The 24907-nt window shown below is 37.4% G+C and overlaps 1 protein-coding gene across 3 annotated transcripts in view; it reads left to right on the plus strand.

The window, feature by feature from the left end:
• Positions 1–24907, plus strand: part of Pcsk5 (proprotein convertase subtilisin/kexin type 5) — a 429480-nt gene that overhangs the window by 82143 nt on the left and 322430 nt on the right. For all 3 annotated transcript variants that reach the window (XM_076846064.2, XM_076846065.2, XM_076846066.2), the window contains exon 3: positions 9251–9364. In XM_076846064.2, coding sequence (XP_076702179.2) covers positions 9251–9364 — 114 coding nt within the window. The remainder of the gene's footprint in view (positions 1–9250; positions 9365–24907) is intronic.

Below are 24907 nucleotides of genomic sequence, written 5' to 3' on the forward strand. Positions count from 1 at the left end.
CCTCACCCCCTTAATGATAATGCCATTTTACAAATGTAGATATAAACTACCAAGAGTTTTTATGGGACTTTCTGAAAGTGGCCAAGCTAGCTAGTGGTTGGGGTAGTCTCCCAAGACTTTGGGCTGTGCACTGCCCATCTGTGGTGTAGACTAGCCCAACTAGACTCCTCTAGATACAAAGAGTATTGTGCTGTTACGGCATATATAAAGAACAAACACTGGATATTTTAGATATAGTGCCAGAAATAACTACTTTGCTTTTAAAAGCCTATACTGTTTTGTAAGATTCATCTAATGATGGGTACAAAACCTAATTTAATGTTTATGGTTTTGTAAGATTAGTTCAATGAGGGTATTATTTCCCTTTTTCATAGTGTTTCAGAGGTGCTGAAATCCAAGATCAAAGGATTCAGGAACTATGTCTTCTATACCTGCCGATAGACTGAATTGCATTTTATGCCTTATGTTGGAATGTCTCATGCTTGGGACCCTCTCTATCCTAGTGATCATTTTATTTCTCTGCTTTTTAGATGACATTCATGGAACCTATGATTTTTATTGCATAATTGAAAGGATGAGATGTGTACCAAAGCCTAAACCCTTTTACCCTGATTCGTATCACAAGAGTACCACCTCTACCATTGGTCAAAGGGGTCCCTTGGACCTTATGTTTTAGAAGGCCTTGCTTCATTCCTCTTTCAGCTGAATCTGTCTCTGTCATTTGAGGAGTTGGAACAATTGTGGGGACATATTCATTCTGAATGTGTGACCCTTTCTAGATTATATTCCAGGTACTCAGGAGTACAGAACTGGTTGATGATGGCTAAAAGTGGGCTTCCATGACATCTCTATGGACTTTTTCTTTATCCACTAGAGGGCGAAGTGCAATGTCAGTACACCTGGGCGATTGCTATAGGGGCCTGTGGCTCACAGATCAGCTACAGACAAAAATACACAGATACACAATCATTTTAGATCTTTTGTATTAGCTAGCCACAGTGCTTATGACATTTTCTTTGAAATCTTTATTTAACAAGTTCCTTACTATAAAAGATTTTGATTGCCTTACCTAAGAGTCTCCTCCTCCATGATCACTCTCTACCTATTCACATTACTTACTTTTGGTATTATTTATCACTCTGAAAGTTTATTATATAATATTTTATTTATTTATTTATATGTTTATGCTCTGATTTCCACTAGAATGGAAACTGTGTTACTTAGGGCAGGGAATTGTTTGTTTTCCACTGGCATTTTTTAGCAGCCTGAACAATACCTGCCACATAGTAGCCAGCTAATAAATATTTTTGGAGTAAACACAAACAAAAAGGGGATGGGGAAAACATTTTCCTGCATTAATTCTATTTAACTATTTTTCCATTTTGCGCATCATTTTAGAAGTGGAAAAACAAAACAACAAAACACCAACCAGGCAAAAACTGAAAAATAAACTTTCAGAAGTGTGTAAATAATAGTTGTTTAAGGGGAGAAGTGTGATCTTAATTCTCTGAAGTTGACTATAATGTAATAACAGTAATGCTTTGAGTTTTTCCATTTACATATCGCAAGACTAAATTGATAACACATTTTTAAACTTTGGCTCTCAGAGAAGGCCTACTAAATATAAAACTTTATGGTAGAGTTGAGTTTTTCAGTTTGGCCTATATTGTCTTCCATAACAATGTTCCAAGTGTACATGCAGTATTTATTTCACAACTTCCTTCTAAATGACCTTTCAAAAATTATATGATTCCCTGTGTTCTTGACCAGATGTGTTCTATAATATCAACCCGTGGTGTTTGCAGTTATTAAATAGGTTCAAAATGTCTGTTCCAAGCAAATCAAGTGTCCCATCAAATAAAACATAATGTGTTATTTTGTTCATAAGTAGCTATTTTTTTCTTTAAAAAGGCTGACAACATAATGTCAATATTTAGTAACTTATTAGTTACAAGTTACTAGTTGGAGAAAAATTGAATGTTTAAACATATACTTTCCCTAGAAAATTAAAAAAAAATTTTTTTTCACTGGTTAACTCTGTTTACCAGAGTTTTAGAGAATGTCTGGGATATGTTGCCTTCTGATTTTAGGGCTTAGGAGCTGCGTGTCATTAATAAAATGTCTTCATCAGTCCTTCTTTTCCATGGCACAAAAATTTCCACTGTGCACTGAACTCATATATTTCTTTTCTTCTAATCGAGACAGCTCTATTTTGTTTTCAAAATCAGAGAAGAAAACAGAGAAGAAATATTTTCATGATCATTTTCCTAATGTCAAAGATAATAAAAAAGATAGAAAATGCAGAAACTATTTTGTTTCCTGGCAACTGCTTCATTCAGATCACTAAGTGGTAATATAATCCACTTGTCTCCTTTCTAAACACTAAATCTTACATCTTCACAGAATGATTTCAGGTCGTGCATGAGCTGGAACATCAACCTCATCTCTCTATGGCTTTGAATAAACTTTTTGTTCCCAGTCAAACCAGAGAATAGGACTATGTAGGCAAAATTTCAAAGCTAGCGAAAAGAAACTGGAGGGTATATTTAGTCAATCTCCTCTTGTTTTACAGAAAAAAGAGGCTCACAGATATCATATAGGATCACATAGGATGTGAAACCTAAGGTAACAGAGTTCCCCAAATTCCGACTCCATTATTAATACATGATGAACTATTTTATGTGTCATTGTTTATTTAATTAATTTCTGTCTCTATATATTTAGGTTATTTTCAGTTTTTAAGTTTCGAACTAGCAGTGCTTCCATAAATGACTTTGTATAGTGCAAATAAATATGCAGGATAAACTCATAAAAGTCGAAATTATCTCCTTTATTGTTTTCATAGGTATTATCCAGTTATTTTCCACAGAGTTGTACAGATTTATAGTCTCCTCACCATTATGTGAGCATGACAGTTTTTCAGTGCTATCACTAGTAGTATGTTATCAACCTTTTAGTTTGTTTCTACCTGAAAGGTGAAAAGTGGCATCTTGGTTTGGTAGTTTGCTTTTGTTTTAATACATATATTAGTCAGCTTTTTGTCACTATAACAAAATATCTAGCACAGACTATTTACAAAGGAAGGGAGGTTTATTTAGTACATAGCTTTAGAGGTTCGAAGTCCAAGATCTTTGGGGCTTATCGGTTTGCCCTCTGGTGCGAGTGGCAGATGATGGCATATGAGGGCAGGAGCACATGTAGGAGAAAGTGGAAAATTCAAACAGGAATTGCAGAGAGAGAATGGGGTCCTGTGGTCTGTTTCCAGAGAATACCCTCAATGGACTTCCCACTAGGTCCAACTCTTAAAGGTCTACTACCTCCCCAAACTATCACCTTTGGAGGGGAACATAGACCATTTAGACTATAGAAACATGTAAGATATTGGGCACATTTTTAACTTGATTTACCTTTCCTGAAATTTTTGTACTTCTAAACTTTTTCTGTTTTCTTGTTGATTTGTTCTCTTATTGATTATAGATTTTTTTTTCTTTTTGGTATTTAAGTGGATGGACTTTTGTTCTTGGTAGGAGCTGTAAACTTTTCTGTATGTCTTTTAACATACTTTTGAGTTTTGGCTATGCAAATACATTCTTTTCTGTGTAAACTTGTCAATTTTTCTTAAAAACCTTTTAAATTTATATTATGCTTACATAAACAAACCTATTCCAGTTTTAACATTATTTTAGAAAATCTCCCCTATTTCTTATGGTATTTTTATGTTTTTATTTGTTAGCTTTCTATATTTACATCTTTGATCCCTATGTAATGGGTCCTGATTGAGATGTGAGATTTGTTTCAACTTTATTTTTCCCCCATTGGTTGTTCTAACACCACACTTTATTTAGTGATTTGTTTTTCCTCACTGTTTGAGGGTATCACCATTATTACATACTATCTTCATATATGTTTTAAGTCCATTTTATTCCATATACATACACACACACACACACACACACACACACACACACTTGCTGCCAGTAAATTTTAATCATTAACTTCAATATATCTTAATATTTAAAGAACTGATTTTCTCCTCCTCAGTATATGATGTTTTTTTAGGTGATGCCATAATTTGTTTCCGATTTATATTGGGAAACATATATTCATTTGTTAACATCTTGTTTTTCTCCTGTTGCTCATAGATTACCTGCCCCATGTATAATATTACCAAGTTGGTAAATTCTAAAATAATGAAACACAAGTTCAGCTCAGATTGAGGGGGCAGGCTTCCCACAATTATGAATTAATGTGTTTTGCTTGTCAAATTGGAGAGGCCATTCTTAGAGAAAGAATCCTGAGCAGTATATCCTCAGTGTCCACTTGGACCTGGGAGGTGGGGGGAGTGCTGCGGGAATAACATAGGCATGTCTTTAAAACCTCTTAGCATGCGCATGTTGAAATTAATGGAGGAGAGATGTGATTTCAGAAGTCCTGTGTTTTCACAGTCTGGGTAGACTGTAGTTTCTTAACGTGTGAGAAATGGAACTTCTAGAAGTTAAACCAGTGAAGGAAAGTACATGATTGTTCCTTCTCCTGGGCTGACCATAGTTGTATGGAAATGAATTTTAAAGGTCTTTTCTTTGCAACAAAGTTCTTGGCAAGAAATAAAATCTGTATAATGCATTACCTCTGAGTTTTGCTTAAAGAGCTCAAAGATAGACATATGGATAATAGTTTAAAATATAAATATGGTCTTTCCAGTCATAGAAACCTTCTGATCCAAGAGGTAATTTTCCCGTTCTCCAAAAAATATACAGCTGTAGACATACCCATAAAGCACCAAGACAAAAATACATGGTATTTGACTCTTAAAAAAAAAAAAATAAAAGGAAAAACAAAAAGAAAAAAAGCCACTGGACTTTTTTTGGAGTACTACAGCCCTGTGATCAGACAGAGTGACTTGCAGTCAAATCCAGATGCCAAGTTGCTGTGTCACCTTCTAGCCACTAAACCCTGTAACTAAGCATTTTTGTTTGGTAAAATTACAGAAGAGATGCTCTTTGGTAAGATAGTTTGTTCTATTTTAGTACCTATAGTTTGTCTAGGAAAATGGCTATCACTGGGTTTTCTCATACTTATCCCATTTGTCTATTTGTGTATGAGCTGGGGGAGAAGTGCATACTTACAGTGTCAGTCTAGAAGCAATTATATACCCCCACCCCAGTATACACTGTCATGATTTCTAAGTGTTCCTTTACTGAATCCACACTAGGGGAGGCTTGATACTTTCTGGTTTGTGGACACATATAGATTGGCAGTGTGGAATTTATGAAGGCTCCATTGGAAAAGGTCATTGCTAATATAACATTAGTTTTGAAAATATATCCAGACAGATCTGCAGACATCTTTTACCCAAATGCAACTGTGAATTGGCTCAACCTTATCAGGAGGAGACTTACAGACCATAATATAAGGGTTGCAAATATAAGTTGCACAGTTGAACTTGTCATAAATGGTTTAAGTAATGCAGTAATAGGGTCTATGTCAGATGTCATTTATGGAAATAATTATGGTTTTATGAAATGGAAAAGGTGAAATACTTGCTAAATTTCCCTGGTCAAATGCAATTCCCTCAAAGGAAAAGGCAATTCTTACTCATTTTTATATTCCCAGTACTGTGCCTGGCAAGTAATGCTTATTAAATGAATGAATGAAATGCATTTTATAGAAAGATTGTTTGAAATGAAGAGGTTAAGAATGTTTCCTGGAAATAGATTATGTACATGAATTCTCCTACTTGCTGCTGTGCTTTAAGAAGGATACCTTAAATGGGGATGGAACCTAGGGGTGCTTAACCACTGAGGCACATCCCCAGTCCTTTTTATATTTTATATTGTGACAGGGTCTTGCTAAACTGCTTAGAGCCTAACTTGCTGAGGCTGGCTTTGAACTTGCAACCCTCCTGCCTCAGCCTCCCTAGCTGCTAGGATTGAAGACATGCACCACTGCCCCTGGCATATCAGTATTTTTTCAGAACTCCTAGGTGTCAATGTTGAGAGTCACTGAATTATAAGAGACTCTTTCACAGAGAAATCTAAAGATCAAAACTGTTTAAGAGATGTAGCTCACTAGTAGAGTGCTTACCCAGCGTGTACAAGGCCCTGGGTTCAACTGCCAGCACCACCAATCACCTCAAAAAAAAAAAAAAAAAAAGATGTTTTTTTAATTGTTCATGAGACAGGGAAAAAGTTTCCCGACAATTAGGTTCAGAAGTAAACTGCTTTCCTTATTAATTTATGAGTAATTTTTACATATTAAGAACGTACGCCTTTTATGGTACTGTAAGGGTCCGGCGAACGTCGGAGGAAGAGACCATCAAGTGACCAACTCATGCAATAGCAAAAGGGGTTTATTGAGGATCCAATCCAGCGCGCTAGGGTTCCGTGCTCACTCAAGTAGGGAGAGCAGCCCAGAGCCCAGAGCCGAGGTTAAGCAGTGCTTAAGTACACTTTTTGAGGAGGGCAGGGGCTTTGCATACATCAGAACAAATCATCATGAGGCACGGGAAAATTGAACAACAACTCTGAGACATGATTAGCACATCCATTGGAGGGAACAGGTCAGGCGGGGGTGATTGGTCATTCCTACAGCGTGGTACACATTCAAACTGATTGGTCTGGGCCCTGAAGTGTGTCCGTGCTGGACTGCACGATTTCTGGGAGGGGGTTGTTTTTAGCTTCTACATGAATTGCAGGTTCCAGGAAAACAGAACTTAATTTCACTTCAGGAAATTGCAACTTAACAGAACTTTAAAAACTTCACAGAACTTGAAACAAATCTTAATCTTATCCTTTACATTTTAAGTTAGGCTTTGTAGTTTAAAAACTTTACCCTTTCAGTACAAATATTTTCTTCACTTTTTTGACTTTTGCCCAGGATGTTTCTTTCACATACACATGTTTTGTTTTTTAACGTTTATGCAGTGAAATCTTTCAATCTATTAATCTAGTTTTGTCTTCTTGTAGTTTCTCTTATTTATTTTTGCCTTAAAGGCTGACAGCAACTAGCCCCCCACACCCCATAAAAAGAACTTCCTGACATGTTGTTAACTAAACTAGTGCATAAAAATAAAACACTTAAAAAAAAAAAACACAATAAGGATACCTTAGTAATTCTTCTTCTCTAGCATATTAGTCAGCTTTGTGTTGCTATAACCAAAACATCTGACAAAAACAACTTAAAGCAGGAAGGATTTATTTTTTTATCACCATTTCAGAGAATTCAGTCCATAGGCAGCTGGCTCCAAGGCAGCCATTATGGTGGAAGGGAACTTCAGAGGAAGGCTGATCCACTCAAGGGAGTGGGGAAGGGGAGGGAGAGGGGGAGGGCAGCATGCCCCCAGTGACCTACTTCCTCCAGCCACACCCTACCTACCTGGAATTACCACCCTCTACAGTAATCCTTTCAAATGATGAGTCCATCAAATGGATTAATCCCCTAACTAGGTTCCAAGTCTCATAATCTAATCATTTAATCTCTGAACTTTCTTACATTGTTTCACACATGACCTTTTGGGGAATACGTTATATTGAGACCATAACATTGAGCAATCCTTCCAATCAAGAGATGTTTTGAAATCTTTCCTGGATGGATGAATGTGGAATTACAGCTGTTGATTACAAAGCCTCCTCTCCCTCAGTTTTGAATTCCTTGTGGAGACAAGGATAAATGGTTGAATAGAATATTTAGAGCACTGTGACTAAGTCAGCTATCAGTAGAAGAGATAATACAAAGGAACATTTAATAACAAATTGAGGAATTCCACCAGGGCTTATACTGCATCTGAGGTGTTCCTTTGAATCTATGTGGTGCTTACTCTTGTATTGTCATAATGAGGGCTTGTTTTTAAATATACTCCCGAATATATACCCCTATAATTAGATTACATATTCCGTATTAAATACATTTCCCTGTTAATTTACTTAAACAAAAGTTATGGCTAAATATTAAGACTTTTCTCAAATGTAGCAGGTTTGAATTTTAGAGCTGGCTAGGAGCTTATCATTCAGGATATCGTGTTTCTGCTAGAGTTAAGACTCGGGTTTGGTTTTCTAATTCCCCAAATAGTGATTTTCTACCACACTGTGTTACTGAAGGCTGTTTTTTTGTTTTTTAAATGTGTGATCTTGGGGCATTTGGTTCCAGGACTTTTTTTTTTTTTTCTCAAGAGCATCATAGTTATACATAGTATTTGGGTTCATTTTGAGAAAAGCATATATGCATGGAATTTGATTCCAATCTCCCATTCCCCTACTTTGCCTGTCTTCTCCTTCCTCCCCATATTCTCTTTCCTGTACTTTACTGATCTTCATTTCGCTCATTTATTTATTTATTTCTGATTGATTCTTTATAAATACACAAAGGTCATATATATCATATATACATGAAATTCCTTTTGGTACATTTATATATGCACACCCCATGATTTTGTTAAATTCATTCCATATTTTCTACCCATTCCTGCCCAGGATATATTTAAAATTTTATGTATGATCTCAAATTTAAAAATTTGATGTCAGTATAAGTCAGAGACATGTGACCTATACTTATATAGTATAAGTTCAACCTGGTTTTGTACATAAAATTTCACTAGAACACAGTCCAATTCATTTGTGTCTTATCTACAGTACTACTGTGGCATTAGAGACCATATAACCTGCAAAGCGTAGAATATTTAGTATTTGAACCTTTATAGAAAAAATTTTCCAACTCAGTATAAAGTTAATAATGGAAAAATACCTTTAAAAAGTTAAACAGGCACATACCTATAATCTCAGGAACTCGGGAGGCTGAGGCAGGAGGATTTTGAGTTGAAATCCAGCTTCAGCAATGGTGAGGCAGTAAGCAACTCAGTGAGATCCTGCCTATAAATAAAATAAAAAAATGGGGCTGGGGATGGGGCTCAGTGGCTAAGTGCCCCTGAATTCAATCCCCAGTACCAAAAAAAAAAAAAAAAAAGTTAACTGTCATTTCATTGTGAGTAATGTGCTTTCTGAAAAAGTTAGACATCTGGCTTCTTTTTGAGATTTTTAAATGATCTGTCTATAAAAGACTAAAATGCCTGCTTGCATTAAAAATGAATAAGAGCTGGGGTTGTGGGGAATTGTTGTGCTCTTGGACGCAGGAATCTAGTTGTCATGATGAAGCCTGTGACCTTGACATCATTGACTGTAGACAAGAAATGCCTGTCACTTCTGTTTTGCTAACTGCAAGGTTACCTGAACTCACCAAATGCCCTTCTTCTTGGCAGGTGGAGTGGATTCAACAACAAGTCGTGAAAAAACGAACAAAGAGGGACTATGACCTCAGCCGTGCCCAGTCTACCTATTTCAATGATCCCAAGTGGCCAAGCATGTGGTATATGGTAAGCCCTAAGGAAGTCTGGCCTGGGGTCGTGTCATCCAGTTTTGTGTTGTATGGGGAAAACCTCTTGGCATTGGGCAAACAAAGAAATAGTGACCAGGGGCTTATTCCTGTTTTAAGACTCACCATATGAGATTGGTTAATGGCATAGGATGTTTTCTGAATATTTTTTTGAACTTAACCCTTGCTTTAAGGAGAAATAGAAGAGATTTCCAATTCATAGAAATTGTGTTTGAAAGTACCATTTATGTAGTGAGTTTCTGTTTGGACCTCAGGACAGAAAGATTCTAAGGTACCTTAGTACCCATCTATAATTGTGTTCATTTCTTAAACAGATTTAGTCCTCCTTGAAACCAGTGTGGTTAATGGCTACTGGTGCTTGGAAATCACTGAAATGACTCTGCTATTAAGAATCCTTGCTTAATATCATTTAATGTGTGTTCTACCCCTATAGGTACTAGTATTTAAAACTTGACCTTGAGAAAAGATAGTTGGAAAGAGTTTTTTTAAAAAAATTTTTTTGGTTCTTTTTAGTTGTATATGACAGTAGAATCCATTATGATATAATGATATAGGAATGGAATATATCTTATTCTAATTAGAACCCCAGTCTTGTTGATAGACACAATGGTAAGATCCGCTATGGCATATTCATATATATACATTTAAAAGTTATGTCATATTCATTCCACTGTCTTTCCTATTCTTATCTCCTCTCCTTTCCCTTTATTTTCCATGTCTAATCCACTGAACTTCTGTTCCCGCCCCCTTTATTGTGAGGGTTAGCATCCACATATCAGAGAAAAGATTCAGCTTTTGGAAAGTGTTTGAGTTGTAACTAGTTCAGTGGTTTAAGTAAAAGGCGTGTCCCTGAGGGAAACTTGCTTAACATGCTGAAAAAAGTGATCCCTTCTGTTCACTTCACATTGCTGCCTTTGAATAGTATATACTTATCTAGTCTTAAGAGTTTTTAGCTTCATAATTATTAAGAAATGGGTTTAAATGCATTTCATTATTATTATATTAGCACTGGGGATTGAACCCAGGGGAACTTTACCCCTGAGCTACATCCCCAGCCCTTTTTATATTTTACTTTGAGACAAAGTCTCATTAAATTGCTGAGGCCAACCTCAAACTTGAGATCCTCTTGTCTCAGCCTCCTGAGACACTGGGATTATAGGTATGCGCTGCCATGCCCAGCCTCTTACTTAATCATCAAATTCAAATGTCATCAAGTTGTTCGGTAATCTATAAAAAGCCCTCTACTTTTTACTTTTCTCTTTCTTGAAAATATGTATTGCTAAACATTGCAGAGTATTTTCCACTTTAAAAAAAAAAAAAAAAAAAAAAAACCCTATCCCTCATTCTGTACAAAACGTCTCCAAACTGATGAATGGACCTGAAATAGCATTTTCCTTTCCTACCTAGTGCTTTCCTGGATTCTGGCCCTCCATTCCTTCTTCCCCATGGTGCTCTCCCTGCCCTTCCCCACCTCCTTGGGTCAGGATCCTCCCACCTTTTAGAGACCACACCCAAGACCCACTCCTTCCCCCGATCTCCCTGTGTCCTCATCTGTCATCATTTTCCTTTCCTTGGGGTAATGGGCCATCCATTCCCTCTCCTCTGGGAATTCGTCATTTGGCACTTCCTATTCTGCTTACTACTACTGTTTTTCAATCGCTTCTGCTAGATCACAGGGGTCCCTTGAGGTCAGGCTCTACATTTTGATCCTTCTTTATACGCCCCCCGAAACCTAACAACCCTTGCAATGCTGGGTGTTTGTGCTTATTTTGAGGTCGGGGATGTGACTGGTATTTTTCTCAAATACTCTTTTCTTGGTCTTAGAAGAAAGTGGAAAGTTGTGGAACTATTTTAGACTGCAAACAGTTTTATACAGAAAGCTCTATCATGTCTAAGGGGGGAAAAAGAAGCAGTCATAAAGGTAAGTTCAAAGGGAGGTGGGAATTGAGACATCATTTGATAGGAGTCACCTGAGGGGATGATAAAACACATGACAGCTTATTTGCTCTAACCAAAGAGAAGTGTACCACACGGGAAGGCTTAGAGCAAGTGTTGTCAGGAGCCAAGGAGCTTTGTCTGCACTGACAAAATAATAAGAATGCAGTGGTATTGGGAAATAAGTTGGAGGCTGAGGTTCCTCTGCACCTGTTTATATGACCAGGGTGAGGGAGACCTTCCTTGCTTCAGTTGCTGTCTGCACGTGCCCCCTGGATGGTGGGATTGCTGGTACCTGTTCTGGATCCCCCTCATTATGTTAGCAGGGCAGGCTGAACTCTAGGAGCAGCCCTGGCCAAGTCTTAGTGCCTTGATTAGCCTGGTGACTAAAAGGTTTCAGTGTCTGCCTCCCAGAGTTTCATTGGAACATCTCTTTCTGACATGTGGAAAGGATGAGAGAAGAGCTTTCACTGAGTTGTTTAAAATATTGGATGTTTTTCAATGCCTATTTGAATATAATAATTCAAAGAGATAACAATTATTGGGCACTTACTGTGTTCTAGGCAATGTACTGAGCACCTTATGTGTATTTTTCTAAGTAAGCAAACGTGTGCATTAATATTGGCCCTGTTACAAGAATGGGAAATCTAAGGCTCATGAGGTTTATGTAACTTACCTAATATCCGCTGATCTGGAAGTGGTAGAGCTGAGATGCCAGAGCAGGGACACTGATGCCAAAGTCTCCTGGACGGCACAGCATCCTATGCCTTTTCTACTGTGTACTAGCCCTGTGACGCAGACCTTAGTCCTGCCCATCAGGGACTTCTACTCTATCCACAATGAAGTTACTAAAATACAAGGCAGAATCGTAGGCACCATGAAAGATGAATACAGTGTCTTGAGGACAATCAAAGGACCTTAAAGATTTCCATTAAATGATTAATTTTCCCTTAACAAAAAGGAATGGGGCTAGATGTGGTGGTGTATGTCTCTGATTCCAGTGACTTGAGATGCTGAGGCAGGAGAATCACAAGCTCAAGGCCAGCACAGGCACCTTAGTGAGTCTCTGTCCCAAAATTAAAAAAAAAAAAAAATGGCCAGGGGTATACCTCAGTGTGAAAGGGGACTACACAAGGTTCTGTATACAAGGAAGGAAGGAGCCCTCTTAGAGGCTGGCTACCACAGCAAAATGAAAATTTGCATGAGAAACCTTTAGCACATCGCCTGACACTAGGATACCCTCAATAAACCTCAATAAATCATAATTGTGGTTATTGTTATCTTTCGATGTCTTCACTGAAATACATGCTGGGTTTTTGTCAGTGGGGTATTGGAGATGGAACCCAGAGCCTTGCTTATGCTAGACAAGCACTCTGTTACTGAGCTCCACCCCTAGACTTTTTAAAAAATTTTATTTGAGACAGGATCTGAGTAAATTGCCCAGATTGACTTTAAACTTGCAATCCTCCTGCCTCAGCCTTGTGAGTAGCTGGGTTTATAGGTGTGCACCATCACACCAGCCCATTGCTGTTATGTTTTTATTTGTTCTTTTAATTGCTACTAGTCAAAGATGTGTGAGAGCCCATGACCAGTGGCCACTCTTTGGAGCGGAGCATTCTTTGGTGACACATTAGTGACATAGCTGAGCCCTAGTGTTCCTTTCCTTCTTCTTCCTTTCTCTGAGCCCTGGGATCTGCTGCAATTTCTGAGGGCTACTTGGCGAGCGTCCATAGGGTCCTGCCTCCAACTCATGAGCCTGGGCCTGTTCCTGTCATTCTGTATTTATCACAGGGGAATGGAGATTAAGGAATGGCATGAAGAGTGCTTGAGTGTCTCTTTTAATTAATTTAAAAGCTTTGCCCGTGTAACACCTGCCCTTGGAAACTGGTGTGCAAAACCATTATGTGCAGCCTTGAGGTTTGGGCAATATATTCAGGGAAAGGTACATTATGAGGGTTTGTTATGGACATGATGGCTGTGTAATTGTCCCTCTGCCCTGGCATATGGTGCTCCAGGAGTTAGAGGGCCCTGTCCTAGAAGTACAACTCATTTATTCTTGTGCCTACAAGCTACTTGCTCATCTGTCCTTTGTCAGGCAAGACACCAGCACTGGGGGTTTCAAAAGACAAGTGATTCATGCCTCCTGAGATCCGTAAAGCAGAGAAGGAGTAGATAAAGCCTCAGAGAAAGCCTGACAGTCAAGCCGCTTTCCCCCCAAATCTTTTCCCGGAAACATGTGCCTACTTCCAGCCACTGGTGTTTGGGCATTGGCTGTAGTTTTTGTTTGCAGGTTGGTTCTTTCTGTTTTGGTACGGAATTTCATCAGAACCGTGTGGGTGATTTTAATGTCAGTATGTGGCAAATATTCAATAAATGCTAATTTCATAAATGGATGAGCAAATCTGTGATCACCTCCATAGTAGAAAAAAATAATTGCTCACATGTAATGAGTGCTCAGTATGTGTGAGGTGTGTTGCCAGACTCCATCATGCAGTATCTTACTACCAGTGTCCAGTGAGTCAGGAATTACTGTCTTCATTTTATAGATGAGGACATTAAAGCATTCACACCAAGGGCATACCCTGGTGTTCAAACTCGTTCACTCTGCATTTAGAGACCTTGGATTCCAACTTCTACATCTGTGGTTTTTGAACTCTAGGCATCAGAATCACCTGGAGAGCTTCTTAGAATAGATTACCGTCCACCCTCATCTTACCCCCAGCACTGAGTCTATACTCTGCATTTCTAACAAGTTCCCCTGGAGCCAATGCTGGGGTCCAGGAACCCCTTTGAGAATCCACTGCTGTGCCACACTTTAAACACAAGGTTATGTGAGCACAGCATGCTCCTATCTCCCGATTATCAATTGGGAGAAGAAGAGCTTTTAAACTTATGGAACATTTGGTCAATTTAAGTTTTTCTTGGTCTTATATCTTTTTCTTGCTCATAACATTTTCTATTTGGGAAGCTGGCAGCTTTAATATGAGGAGATGTTTTCACTTCTCTTGCCCTGATTGAAAATACCCTTGGCTTATGTATTCTTTCAAGCTGCTCCAGAGACAAGAGAGATTTGACAGAAAATGTCGGAAGGATTTGGCCCAGTCTTTGGGAATGCATTGTAGTAGAACTAGTTGTTTTAATGGAACCTAGATGATGCAATGGACCACTTTTTAAAGAAAATTCATTTTGACTCTAGAGATGTCAAGGTTAAGGAAGACTCTTCCTCCTAGAGCTAGGAATGTCAAGTAAGCAAGGTCAGGGGGTGTGATATTTAAAAATTATAATAAAGTATTTAAGACATACAGAGTTTCAAGCACACCACAAATGCCATTCAACCACCTCAGAAATCTAAGGAATGGAGCATTATCCATATAATTAGAGTCCCCCGGGATCCCTATTCTAATAGTGTCCCTTTTCCCCCTCCTGAGTCATCACAGATGATGAATTTTTTTCACATTGTAGGAGAGTTCTTGTTGGAGGGATGCTTCTCTTTGTAGGAAGGGTTAACCAATGGAAAATAGTGTTACATCTTTGAAATTATCACAAAAGACATTCTTACACAGAATTTATCAGTTGGGCTGTTGATGAACAGTCCTAAGAAGACAACCTGGAAAAGAAACTGGAATGAAAATGTAAGTTTAATAGAAAAGCTCTTTTATTTCTTTAGTCATATAAATATTTTATTGCTCAAGGAAACTGGTGTAGCATTATACAATATTTCTTATCTAATAGTTTAGAACTAATAATGATTTTGGAGAAGCCCATAGTAAATAACTCTTTTTTTTTTCCTATTTTATGGAAGGCAAGTTCAACTCAAAAGAAAAAAAAAATGGGGAAGAAGAGAAAGGGAAAGGTTGACCAGTGAGTATTAAGTTATAGTTAGGCAGAAAAAAGAATTTTTGGTGTTCTGTTGCACAGTAGGGTGACTATAGCTAAGGATAATGTATTCTATATTTCCAAAAAGCTAGAAGAAAGGATTTGGAATGTTTTCACCACAAAGAAATGATAGATGTGTGAGGATGAATCGAAACAGAACATGGTACTCTATAAATATGTAGTTTCATATGTATCTTAAAAAATAAAATTTGAAGTGGGGGGGGTGTCAAGAAATACTTTGAAATATTGTCATTTGACTCTCTGTTAAGTGGTACTCTTCACTCTCCCTCCTAGCATTCGAATTTCTGTGATGAATATTGGGTGGCCTATTTAATATGCATCATTTCAAAGCAGACCGTAACAAATAGACTCATTTTTTTGATGCACTACCTCAGATTTTATGAAAGCTCTCTGGGTGGTTTTACTGACGGGGGAAAAAAATCTTATTTGTCGATCAGCAGAGTGAAAATTAGCTGAGTTCATTTATGTATGTGGAGCATATCTGCCAAAAACGATGAACTAGCTAGGATAGTAATTGCAAAAAATGATTTTAAACCCCATGGTTCTTTCTCAGCCAACTGGATGGTGTTCAGTGCTCCAAGAGTTTGAGGCATTGCTGTGTCTGTGGTTGGCACACATTTTCCTAATGATTTATACTGTCATTTGACTCTAATAAAATCTGGTGGAGTTTGTGGCATTATTGTCCTGGCAGCTTGGAAATCATTTTTTTTAAGACACCTCATTTAGCTGTTTTAATTGAAAATGCAACATGGTGGAAATCTGCAACCATGTGCCACATTCTGGTGCAAGCAAGAGGCCTGTGAGAACAGACTCCAGCTAGGTTGCAAAGTGATGTACTGGTAGGAACTTAGTGGTTTTGGTGTACTATTATTTGCTACCAAGGAGTTCTGCAACCTCCAGAAAGGTATTTTACTTCTCTCACCTGTGGGTTAGTTGACAAAATGAGGAATATGGATCGGTGGTTTCTGGACGGTCATTTCTACTTGAACGTCTAGTTCCACATGGCCAGTTGTAATAGATATTGAGTCTGAGAAGAACACATACCATCAATGGATCCATGGCTTGTTCTGACTGCTTTGTTGAGCATTCAATACAATACTGCTTCAAACTCGGTATGTCTCTGTGTTGGAGGTCCCCAAGACCACCCGCATATTTGGTGAATCACTAGGAGGGCTCTCATGACTCATCATGTAGTCATATTTATGGCTATGATTTATGTCAGTGAAAGAATACAAAGCAAAATCAGCAGAAAAAAAAAATGGAACATGGGGCAAAGCCCAGAAGAAACCAGGCTCAAACTTCCAAAAGACTTCTCTCAAAGAAGTCACACAGAAAGCACTTAAATCCCCTGGCACTGAAGTGTGACAGCACATGTGAAATCTTGTCTACTAGTGAAGCTCACTAGAGACTCAGTGCTTCAGGTTGTTGTGGGGAGGATGATCAGATAGGCACGCTTGCTTTGCTTCCTGTGTACCAAGACCCCACACTCGGTGGAGGAAAGCATATTATTTGCCTAAATAGTTTAGGTGCAGTGAATCCTTTTTATTAGGGAATGATGGGAACCCTCTCAAAATCCAACTTCCCAGATGCCAGCCAAAGGCCAACCTTGCCAGCAGGCTTTTCAGAGGATACCGGGCTCAGGCCTATAACTCTTTTCTCCACTTCCCCAAACCAAATGCACGATCCTGGATTTGTCCATTTTCACTCTACTTGAGTAGACAGAAACTTGGCTATCATCCTGGATTCTCCCTTTAAAGCAAGCCTACCCAACCCAAGCCATTCTACCTATTCAGTTGGTTGCCATCTGTCCCTCCCGACCACCACTGCCTTAGTCTATACCACACCTGTCTTTCAGACTATTGCAACAGCTGCTTACCTGTCTCCCGATATCTATGTTTGAATTCTTCCAGTCTATTCTCTATACAGTGATTAGTCTGATCATTAAAACCACAAACCAACCAACCAAAGATAAACCTCCCCTGTTAGTCACTTCCCTTTGCTTAACACTTCTGGATGACTTTCTGTCGTTTTGACAATCCAGACCCTTTCAAGTCCTCACATGGTTTGCACCCTGCCCTCCTCTCTTGCCCACATTTCATGGAACTTTCTGCCTCACTCTCTGACTTCAGCCTGCAAGCTTCATTTTTCTTCCTGGAACACGCACGTCAAGTTCATTTTTCCCAGCTTCTTTGCACCGCCTGGATGGTCCTCCTATACTCCCTCCCCCGGTTCATTCTATCACTCCCTTGAGATTGCCACAATCACTTTCCCAGATCCTCCACTACATTTGTCAAATCACCACCCTCATCCTTTTCTCCCCTTACTTAATACAATGCAATTAAGAATCTTTTCATCTTTTGGTGATTGTGTGATGACTGCGCTTCTATCAGATAAATCCTATGCAGAAAGGAACCAAGGAGGAAAATTATCATGCAATCCTCAGTGCCTTAGGCTACTCCTGGTATATAATAGGCCCCTATAAATGTTTATTAAATGAATGACTAAATGGATCAATGAGATAAGGATAAGTAAAAGGTTATTTGTACTGGTGTTTATACCATACTGTATTTTCCGCTTATATTAACTTTAATAAATCCCCAGTAAAAGCAGAAATGGGTTTTTTACAAGTTGTTTTTGAAGAAATCATGTATTCGTAGTTTTCTTGAAAGCACTTTTTCTGATATCTTGAATTTGCTGTTGTGTTCCTCAAGTGCCCTTATTATTTCCCCCTGCCTAGAGCGTTTACTACTGCCATGCTCTCCTCTCATACAGAGACTATTTCTTGATCAGGATGGAAGTCCAATCTGTTAATAACCTCGAATGTTGAAACCGCTTCCAACAAGATTCGTGTTCTCTTAACAATGTGGATGACCCTCCCCCGCCCAGGTAGAGGAAGTCAAATGCGTTAGTAATAACTTGCTCACATTGACTTTCTACCCACCATATAGTTCATCAGAAGTAGTAATCATGGTGTTCTATGGAACATACTAGGAACCACATCTAGTATGGCATTTGAAAAGCTATCACTTTCTTGAAGAGTTTAAACCTGTGAGACTCTCAAACGCTGACTCAAGGGTATTTAGGTGGCCTTTGAGGCCTCACCTGGCCTTAAGATGAAAGTCTGAGCAGAGATAATAGCATCTTTAAAAAAAAAAAAAAGCTTTCAGTTCACATAATCATAAAATAACACAAAATATAAAAAAAGAAAAAGACGTACTTGTATTTCCAAGAAAAAGTAAATCTTGTATTTCAGGTAGGGTCCATATATGTTCTAAAGTCTGGGAAGTCCCAGTTGCCCAACTGAGTCAGAGCGCCTATGAGGCCTTTGTTCATGCATGCATGCATTTATTCATATTTGGCAAAGGTTTTTTTTTTCTTTTTTTTCTTTTTTTTCTTCCTAACAGCTACAATGTTCCTAATGCTAAGGATAAAAGAGTAAATAAGATGGCCATGTTTGTTGTCCTTGATAAGGAAACTTAAAGGGAAAATTATATGGAAAGGAGTTTGGACAACTTTAATCAATTTGCCTAATTAGTTGATGCTGGTCCATTGAGGTTACACTGTAGAACCTTAAGTTTCTGATTAACTTATGATAATTATGGTAATTGGGATTTCATTGTCCCACATGATGGGAGTGATGGAAGCGGGTATGTTAGGAATGTTAAGTGAGTCTATAAATAGCTAGTCAAGTGCTTCCAGAAAACACCAATAATTAATGACTCACTTGGAAGAAATCATTTTTGATAACATTTCTTCCTTCCAGTGTAACCTTTTATGAATATTCTTTTTTTTATTGTTGGTTGTTCAAAACATTACAAAGCTCTCGACATATCATATTTCATACATTTGATTCAAGTGGGTTATGAACTCCCATTTTTACCCCATATACAGATTACAGAATCACATCAGTTACACATCCACGTTTTTACATACTGCCATACTAGTGACTGTTGTATTCTGCTGCCTTTCCTATTCTCTACTATCCCTCCTCTCCTCCCCTCCCCTCCCATCTTCTCTCTCTATCCCATCTACTGTAATTCATTTCTCTCCCTTGTTTTTTTCCCTTTCCCCTCACTTCCTCTTATATGTAATTTTGTATAATAGTGAGGGTCTCCTTCCATTTCCATGCAATTTTCCTTCTCTCTCCCTTTCCCTCCCACCTCTCGTCCCTGTTTAATGTTAATCTTCTTCTCATGCTCTTCCTCCCTGCTCTGTTCTTAGTTGCTCTCCTTATATCAAAGAAGACATTTGGCATTTGTTTTTTAGGGATTGGCTAGCTTCACTTAGCGTAATCTGCTCTAATGCCATCCATTTCCCTGCAAATTCCATGATTTTGTCATTTTTTAGTGCTGAGTAATACTCCATTGTGTATAAATGCCATATTCTTGAGCCAGCTATAGTTTATTCCATATTGGTAATTTATCTTATATTTGCTTTCAAAGTGGAAAAAGTGTGTGGGTATTTTGGCTCTTGGTGTCCCACTATATACTATGATGAGTGGGTTTGTTAACAGAAATGAAATTGTTTTATCAAGATTTTAGCTGAGACTAATTAGTAACTCATTTTCTTTTGGATAGCACAGAGGATTGACCCTTGAGCTTACTTAATCTGTGGTTGTCTTTTGAATATGTATTCAGGTTCTGTTACCAAGCAGCTTCTTTGAATTCCTCATTTCTCAATTTACTTTTCACCCAGTATTGGGGTTAGTTCTGGTGACCAAGACACTCCCTATCCCCTTTGGCTTATTGTAACTTACCTCTCTGCTAATAAGCAGTGTTCTTTTAGTAAGCACTCAATTTCTGTTGATCTAACGTGAGGAGAGAGTCATTTAGATTTCATCATATTCCAAATTCAGAGAACTGATTTTGGCTATTCCTAGAAGGTAAGGGCGGCTTCAAATGTTCTGTGTTGAAAATTCAGATTCTAAAAGTACATGAAATGGAGGCATCTGAAGTGCTTCTGTTCTTTCATTTTGATTGGCAGTGAACTTGACCAGGAAATTAATGGGGGAATAGGAATGATTCTTAGCAATCTAGTTATCAGAAGAATCAAAAAGAAGAAAATGCCTAAGGAAGATAAAGTCATAATTATCTTTACACGGACCACACCTGTACCTCAGTGTGACCTTTCTAGTTTCTTTAAGAAATGCTAGGTAGGCTGCCTGAGCCTCACATGGGACTTTATGTTAGTCATGGATAATCCATTGTGCTCATAGTACAGGCTGGGAGGGCTCCTGAACACCAGATGAAGTGAAATTACAGTGAGACAAGTAGCAGAAAACTACCCACTTCCAGAACAAGATTTGATTACTTAATTGCTTAGGTTCAAATCAAAACTGGGTTCAAAAATGTGTTAACTTTTAATGGTAAATGATGTAGACAAAGTAGAGGAATGCTTTGGCTGATTATTCTTTTTTTTTTTTTTTTTTTTTTTAAAGAGAAGAACCTGGTAAAAACCCCCAATTTCTTTCTTTTTGCTAAAGAAAATAAACGGGTGTCAGTTAGTCTGGATAGTGTCTATTCAAATATTGGTACAAGATTTATAGAATCATTTTGAAAGATGACTTGGAAGAAACGTAGCTTTTTTCCTCCCATTATTTTCTTTTTCAGTTTCCTAGTGAGTTGAATTTGACCCTTGTAAAGTGACTACTGATATAGAACTTCTGATCTAGACCGTACTAAATTAGCATGTCTGAAGCAAAGCAAAGAAAATAATGCCTGGGTAGCATAGAGCTGTGCTTTCCTAATGATCTCTTTGCATGGTTTCCTGAAACTTAGTTAAATTAGTGTCTTGAAAACTTGGTGTTTGGGTTTGTTACTAGTGATAGAGAAATTATTCTTATCTTTCAGTGAACTAGAAGAAACTCAGCAGGACTCTCAACTGTAGGAAGTTGAGCATAGGTGGTCTACATAAAATTGTTTTTAGCTCATTTCTATTCTGTTTCTATTCTTTTAGGAGTCCATTCTCATTTTCTTCTGTACCTGTGCTTTGTATCCCAGGCCGTTCTGCTTCACACACAAGCACATAGTAAAAAACAGTGCATGTTCTTGCTGTTTCTCCTTATTTTGCACCAGTTTAATAAGATAGACTACCACATTAGAATAAGCCTGAAACCTAACTCATCTAATCATTGAATGTGTGCTCAGTATCCACCTTATATATGTTTTCAGTAACCAGAAGTCCACTCAGTGGACTCTTTCTATAATAAGGAATCCCATTCAAACACTTTCTTGTCCTTTATCAGAAACATGTCACTTGGTCTAAATTCTAGGTTGCAGATCATATCTGATTCTTATTTCTTGTGCTTGTACTTCAAACATTATAGAATATTTTTGGAAAATTTAAAACAAAACATAATGAATACCTATGTCCTCATTACCGTCTTTAATAATTATCAGGTCAAGGCCAGTATTCTTTTTTTATTGTACCCTTTTAGTCTGATTATCTTAAAGCCAATAAATAATGCATGTTCATCAAAGCATGTTCTAATATACATTACTATAATATAAGAAATGTTCTTTTTAATAATAAAACCATAGTATCATTATCACATGTAAAATTTTAATAATAATTTACTTATATTTTCAAATGTCCAGTGTTGAAATTTTTCCTACTGCTTCATAATTTTTTCTGTATAATTTATTTGAGTCAGATTCAGATAAGTCTTCATACATTGTGACTAATGGATGTATCTCTTAAATCTCCTGTATTGCATGTATTCCTCACCATATTTTTTTTCCTTTGAAATTTTTGGTGAAAGAATCTAGGTTATTTCAAGCCTTTTGATCTGGATTTTGCCAGCTACATTTTGTGCTATTATTTAGGAAGTCCAGTCACTGCCATTATCAATAAATTGATAGATAGGAGAAGAGAAGTTGAAGTTCAAGGTCAGTGTTATTTCTTAGAGGATTAGGGAAGATCATCCCTAGTTGTTAGGTGTATTTCTATCTGGAAAGTCAACAGGTTTGCTTGTCTGTCTTTGTCATTTTGGCAACTATCATTGCTTAAATTCTTTACTTTTTTATTAAAGTTTACCATGTAGGGATATTCTCTTTCCTCATTTACTGGCTGGAATAACTTGATAAAGAGGAGCTTCTCACCAATGATTTGGAACAAGCCTGACATCATAACTGTAGGAAAAGGAAGATTAATGCTCAGTTCTTTCATCATATTCATTAGGGGGTTTATTTCCATAGTATTCACTGAAGGCCCAGTGACTTTTTCCCCCTAATTCCTTTACAAATTCATGGGGTAGAAATATTTAATTCATTTTATTTCATTGAATTGGTAAACTTTATTCTTGCTTAAATTGTGATATCTCTGGCTAGTTAAAGCCCATTCAAATTGACTTCCAGGTGCTTTTGATGTGACCCAGTATTTTTTTCTTCTGATAAGAAAATTTGCTTCGTACTTCTGTATTTCCTATTCCAGGTCTGAAATCAAATGTTTCTTTGAAGATCCTTAGTATGAATACTATGAATGCTGAGATTCTCAATGCTATTGGGTTAGTCATTATCACTTTATAGTGGGCAGAGTTGGGCCTATGCATTTTTCATATATAAAGAATGAAATGGGTCTATACAGACATTTCTAGTTTAAAATTAATTATACAATGTTTTAAAAAGTATCCTCATCAATTTTACATCTGCATCTTTTTTTTTTTCTATGCTGAAAATCCAGTTCTTAGTGACACCAGTATCTTCACTCTTTGGTTTTATCTCACCTTGTATGTATAACACTATCTCAGAATAACAATATTATCACAAGTACTGTGATGACTGCAAATAATTTAAATATTATATAAGTTCTTTCTGTCTTTAAATGTATATTCCATACATGTGACAGGGTCAAATTGATTTTTCAGATTATTTGGAATATTTCACTCTCTGTAGACTTTTTTGTGTCTTTGTGGTGCTGAGGGTCAAACCTAGGACCTCACACATGCTAGGAAAATGCTTTACCACTGAGATATACTCCCAACTCCCTCTGCAAATATTTGTAAATGGTTCTCATGCAGCCCTAGTATCTTTTCAAGATCAGTCTTTTTATTATTGTTCTTCAAACAAAAAAAATCCTTTTAGGGCTGGAGGTGTAGCTATTGGTACAGCACTTGCCTAGCATGCTCTATGTGTATGTGTGTGTGTGTGTGTGTGTGTGTGTGTGTGTGTGTGTGTGTTTTGGTAATGCAATCCCCATTACCAAAACAAACAAAAACCCCCCAAACAAAGAAAAAAGACATTTCACATTATATATTACATGATTTTACATTCTATTCTACCATTATAGTTTTTAATTTTTTTCTTTTCAATATATTTGGGTTTATGTTCTCTATAGTGTCACTACAGGTTAGAAAATATTACTAAGATGTGCTTGGCTGTGGCTTGTCCAGGCAATAGATGGAGGGTAGCAAAACCATCTGTTCCAGCAACCTGATATGCTGGCAGTATGTATTCTATTTTGAATGAAATTAACTCCACAAGGTCCATGCACAATAGCCTATAATTATTTTCCCTAATGTGCCTACATTAGAAAACTCTGTTAAACTTGCCATTCATTATTAATTTAAAAGATGAGGTGAAGCAGAATTAGAATCATTTTTAATTGTAGAATTTTCTCCAAGAAAATGAAAGATTAAAGAGACCTGCAATGATGAATCCTGATTCATTCAAGACAAGTGACAGGGAATGTGCAGTGAACAAATCATTTAAACTTGTGGTACACACTAATGAGCATTGAATTTGTTCTACTCTCCCAGGACTTAAGAACTAGGAGTTACTACAAATTGTTCAATAAAGGCATTAATTTAATATGTAACAGAAGGGGAAATGAAGGAAAGAAACAAGAAATTGTGAGTCTCACAGGAAAAAAGTAAACTAGTAATGATTTTATTCACTCAACAGTTTATTGGGCTCCTCCTATGTATCAGATATAAGTCGCCCTGCTGGAGACTACAGATATGAAAAGGTTATGTATTTTGCCCACAAGCAGGTCACAGTCACACTGGGAAATAGGCAAATTTATGTTATGCCTAACAATATAACACAGGCATGCACAAAATACCTGCAGGGAGATTTAAGAATTTTGATGTTACAATCTTTGGTTTGATTATGTGGGCCTCAAATTCATAGAAGTGGAAATAGATACATGTTATATGCTGAAATTAGGTGATGATGTAGGAGAGGATTTTTTTTTTTTTTTGCAGGCAAATGAATGATTTTAACAGAATTCTTGCCATAATTGCTTCCTGTGTAACTTCTAACCATTTTTTTTATTATTATTATTGGTACCAGGGATCAAACCCAGAGGTGCTTAACCATTGAGACACATCCCCAGTCCTTTTTATCTTTTTATTTTGAGACAGGGTCTTTCTAAGTTGCTTAGGCCTTGCTAAGTTGCTGAGGTTGGCTTTGAATTTGAGATCCTCTTGCGTCAGCCTCTGGAGCCACTGGGATTACAGGTGTGTGCCTCTGCTCATGGCTCAATTTCTAACCATTCGTCAAGTTGTTTGGTATATACTAATTTGAAAGTTTCCTTACTGAAGAACTTCTCAAGAGACTTTATTATTCCAATGTGCTTAGTAAATTGAGAGGTGTGAATAGGCAACATTCATTTCCCTAATCTATTTGTGCATAGAAAACATTTTACACAAAGCATTATTTCAATTGAAATTGAATTGTACTTACAATTCACT

The sequence above is a fragment of the Callospermophilus lateralis genome, chromosome 2 (assembly GCF_048772815.1).
Source record: "Callospermophilus lateralis isolate mCalLat2 chromosome 2, mCalLat2.hap1, whole genome shotgun sequence".
In the NCBI taxonomy this organism is placed as follows: domain Eukaryota; kingdom Metazoa; phylum Chordata; class Mammalia; order Rodentia; family Sciuridae; genus Callospermophilus; species Callospermophilus lateralis.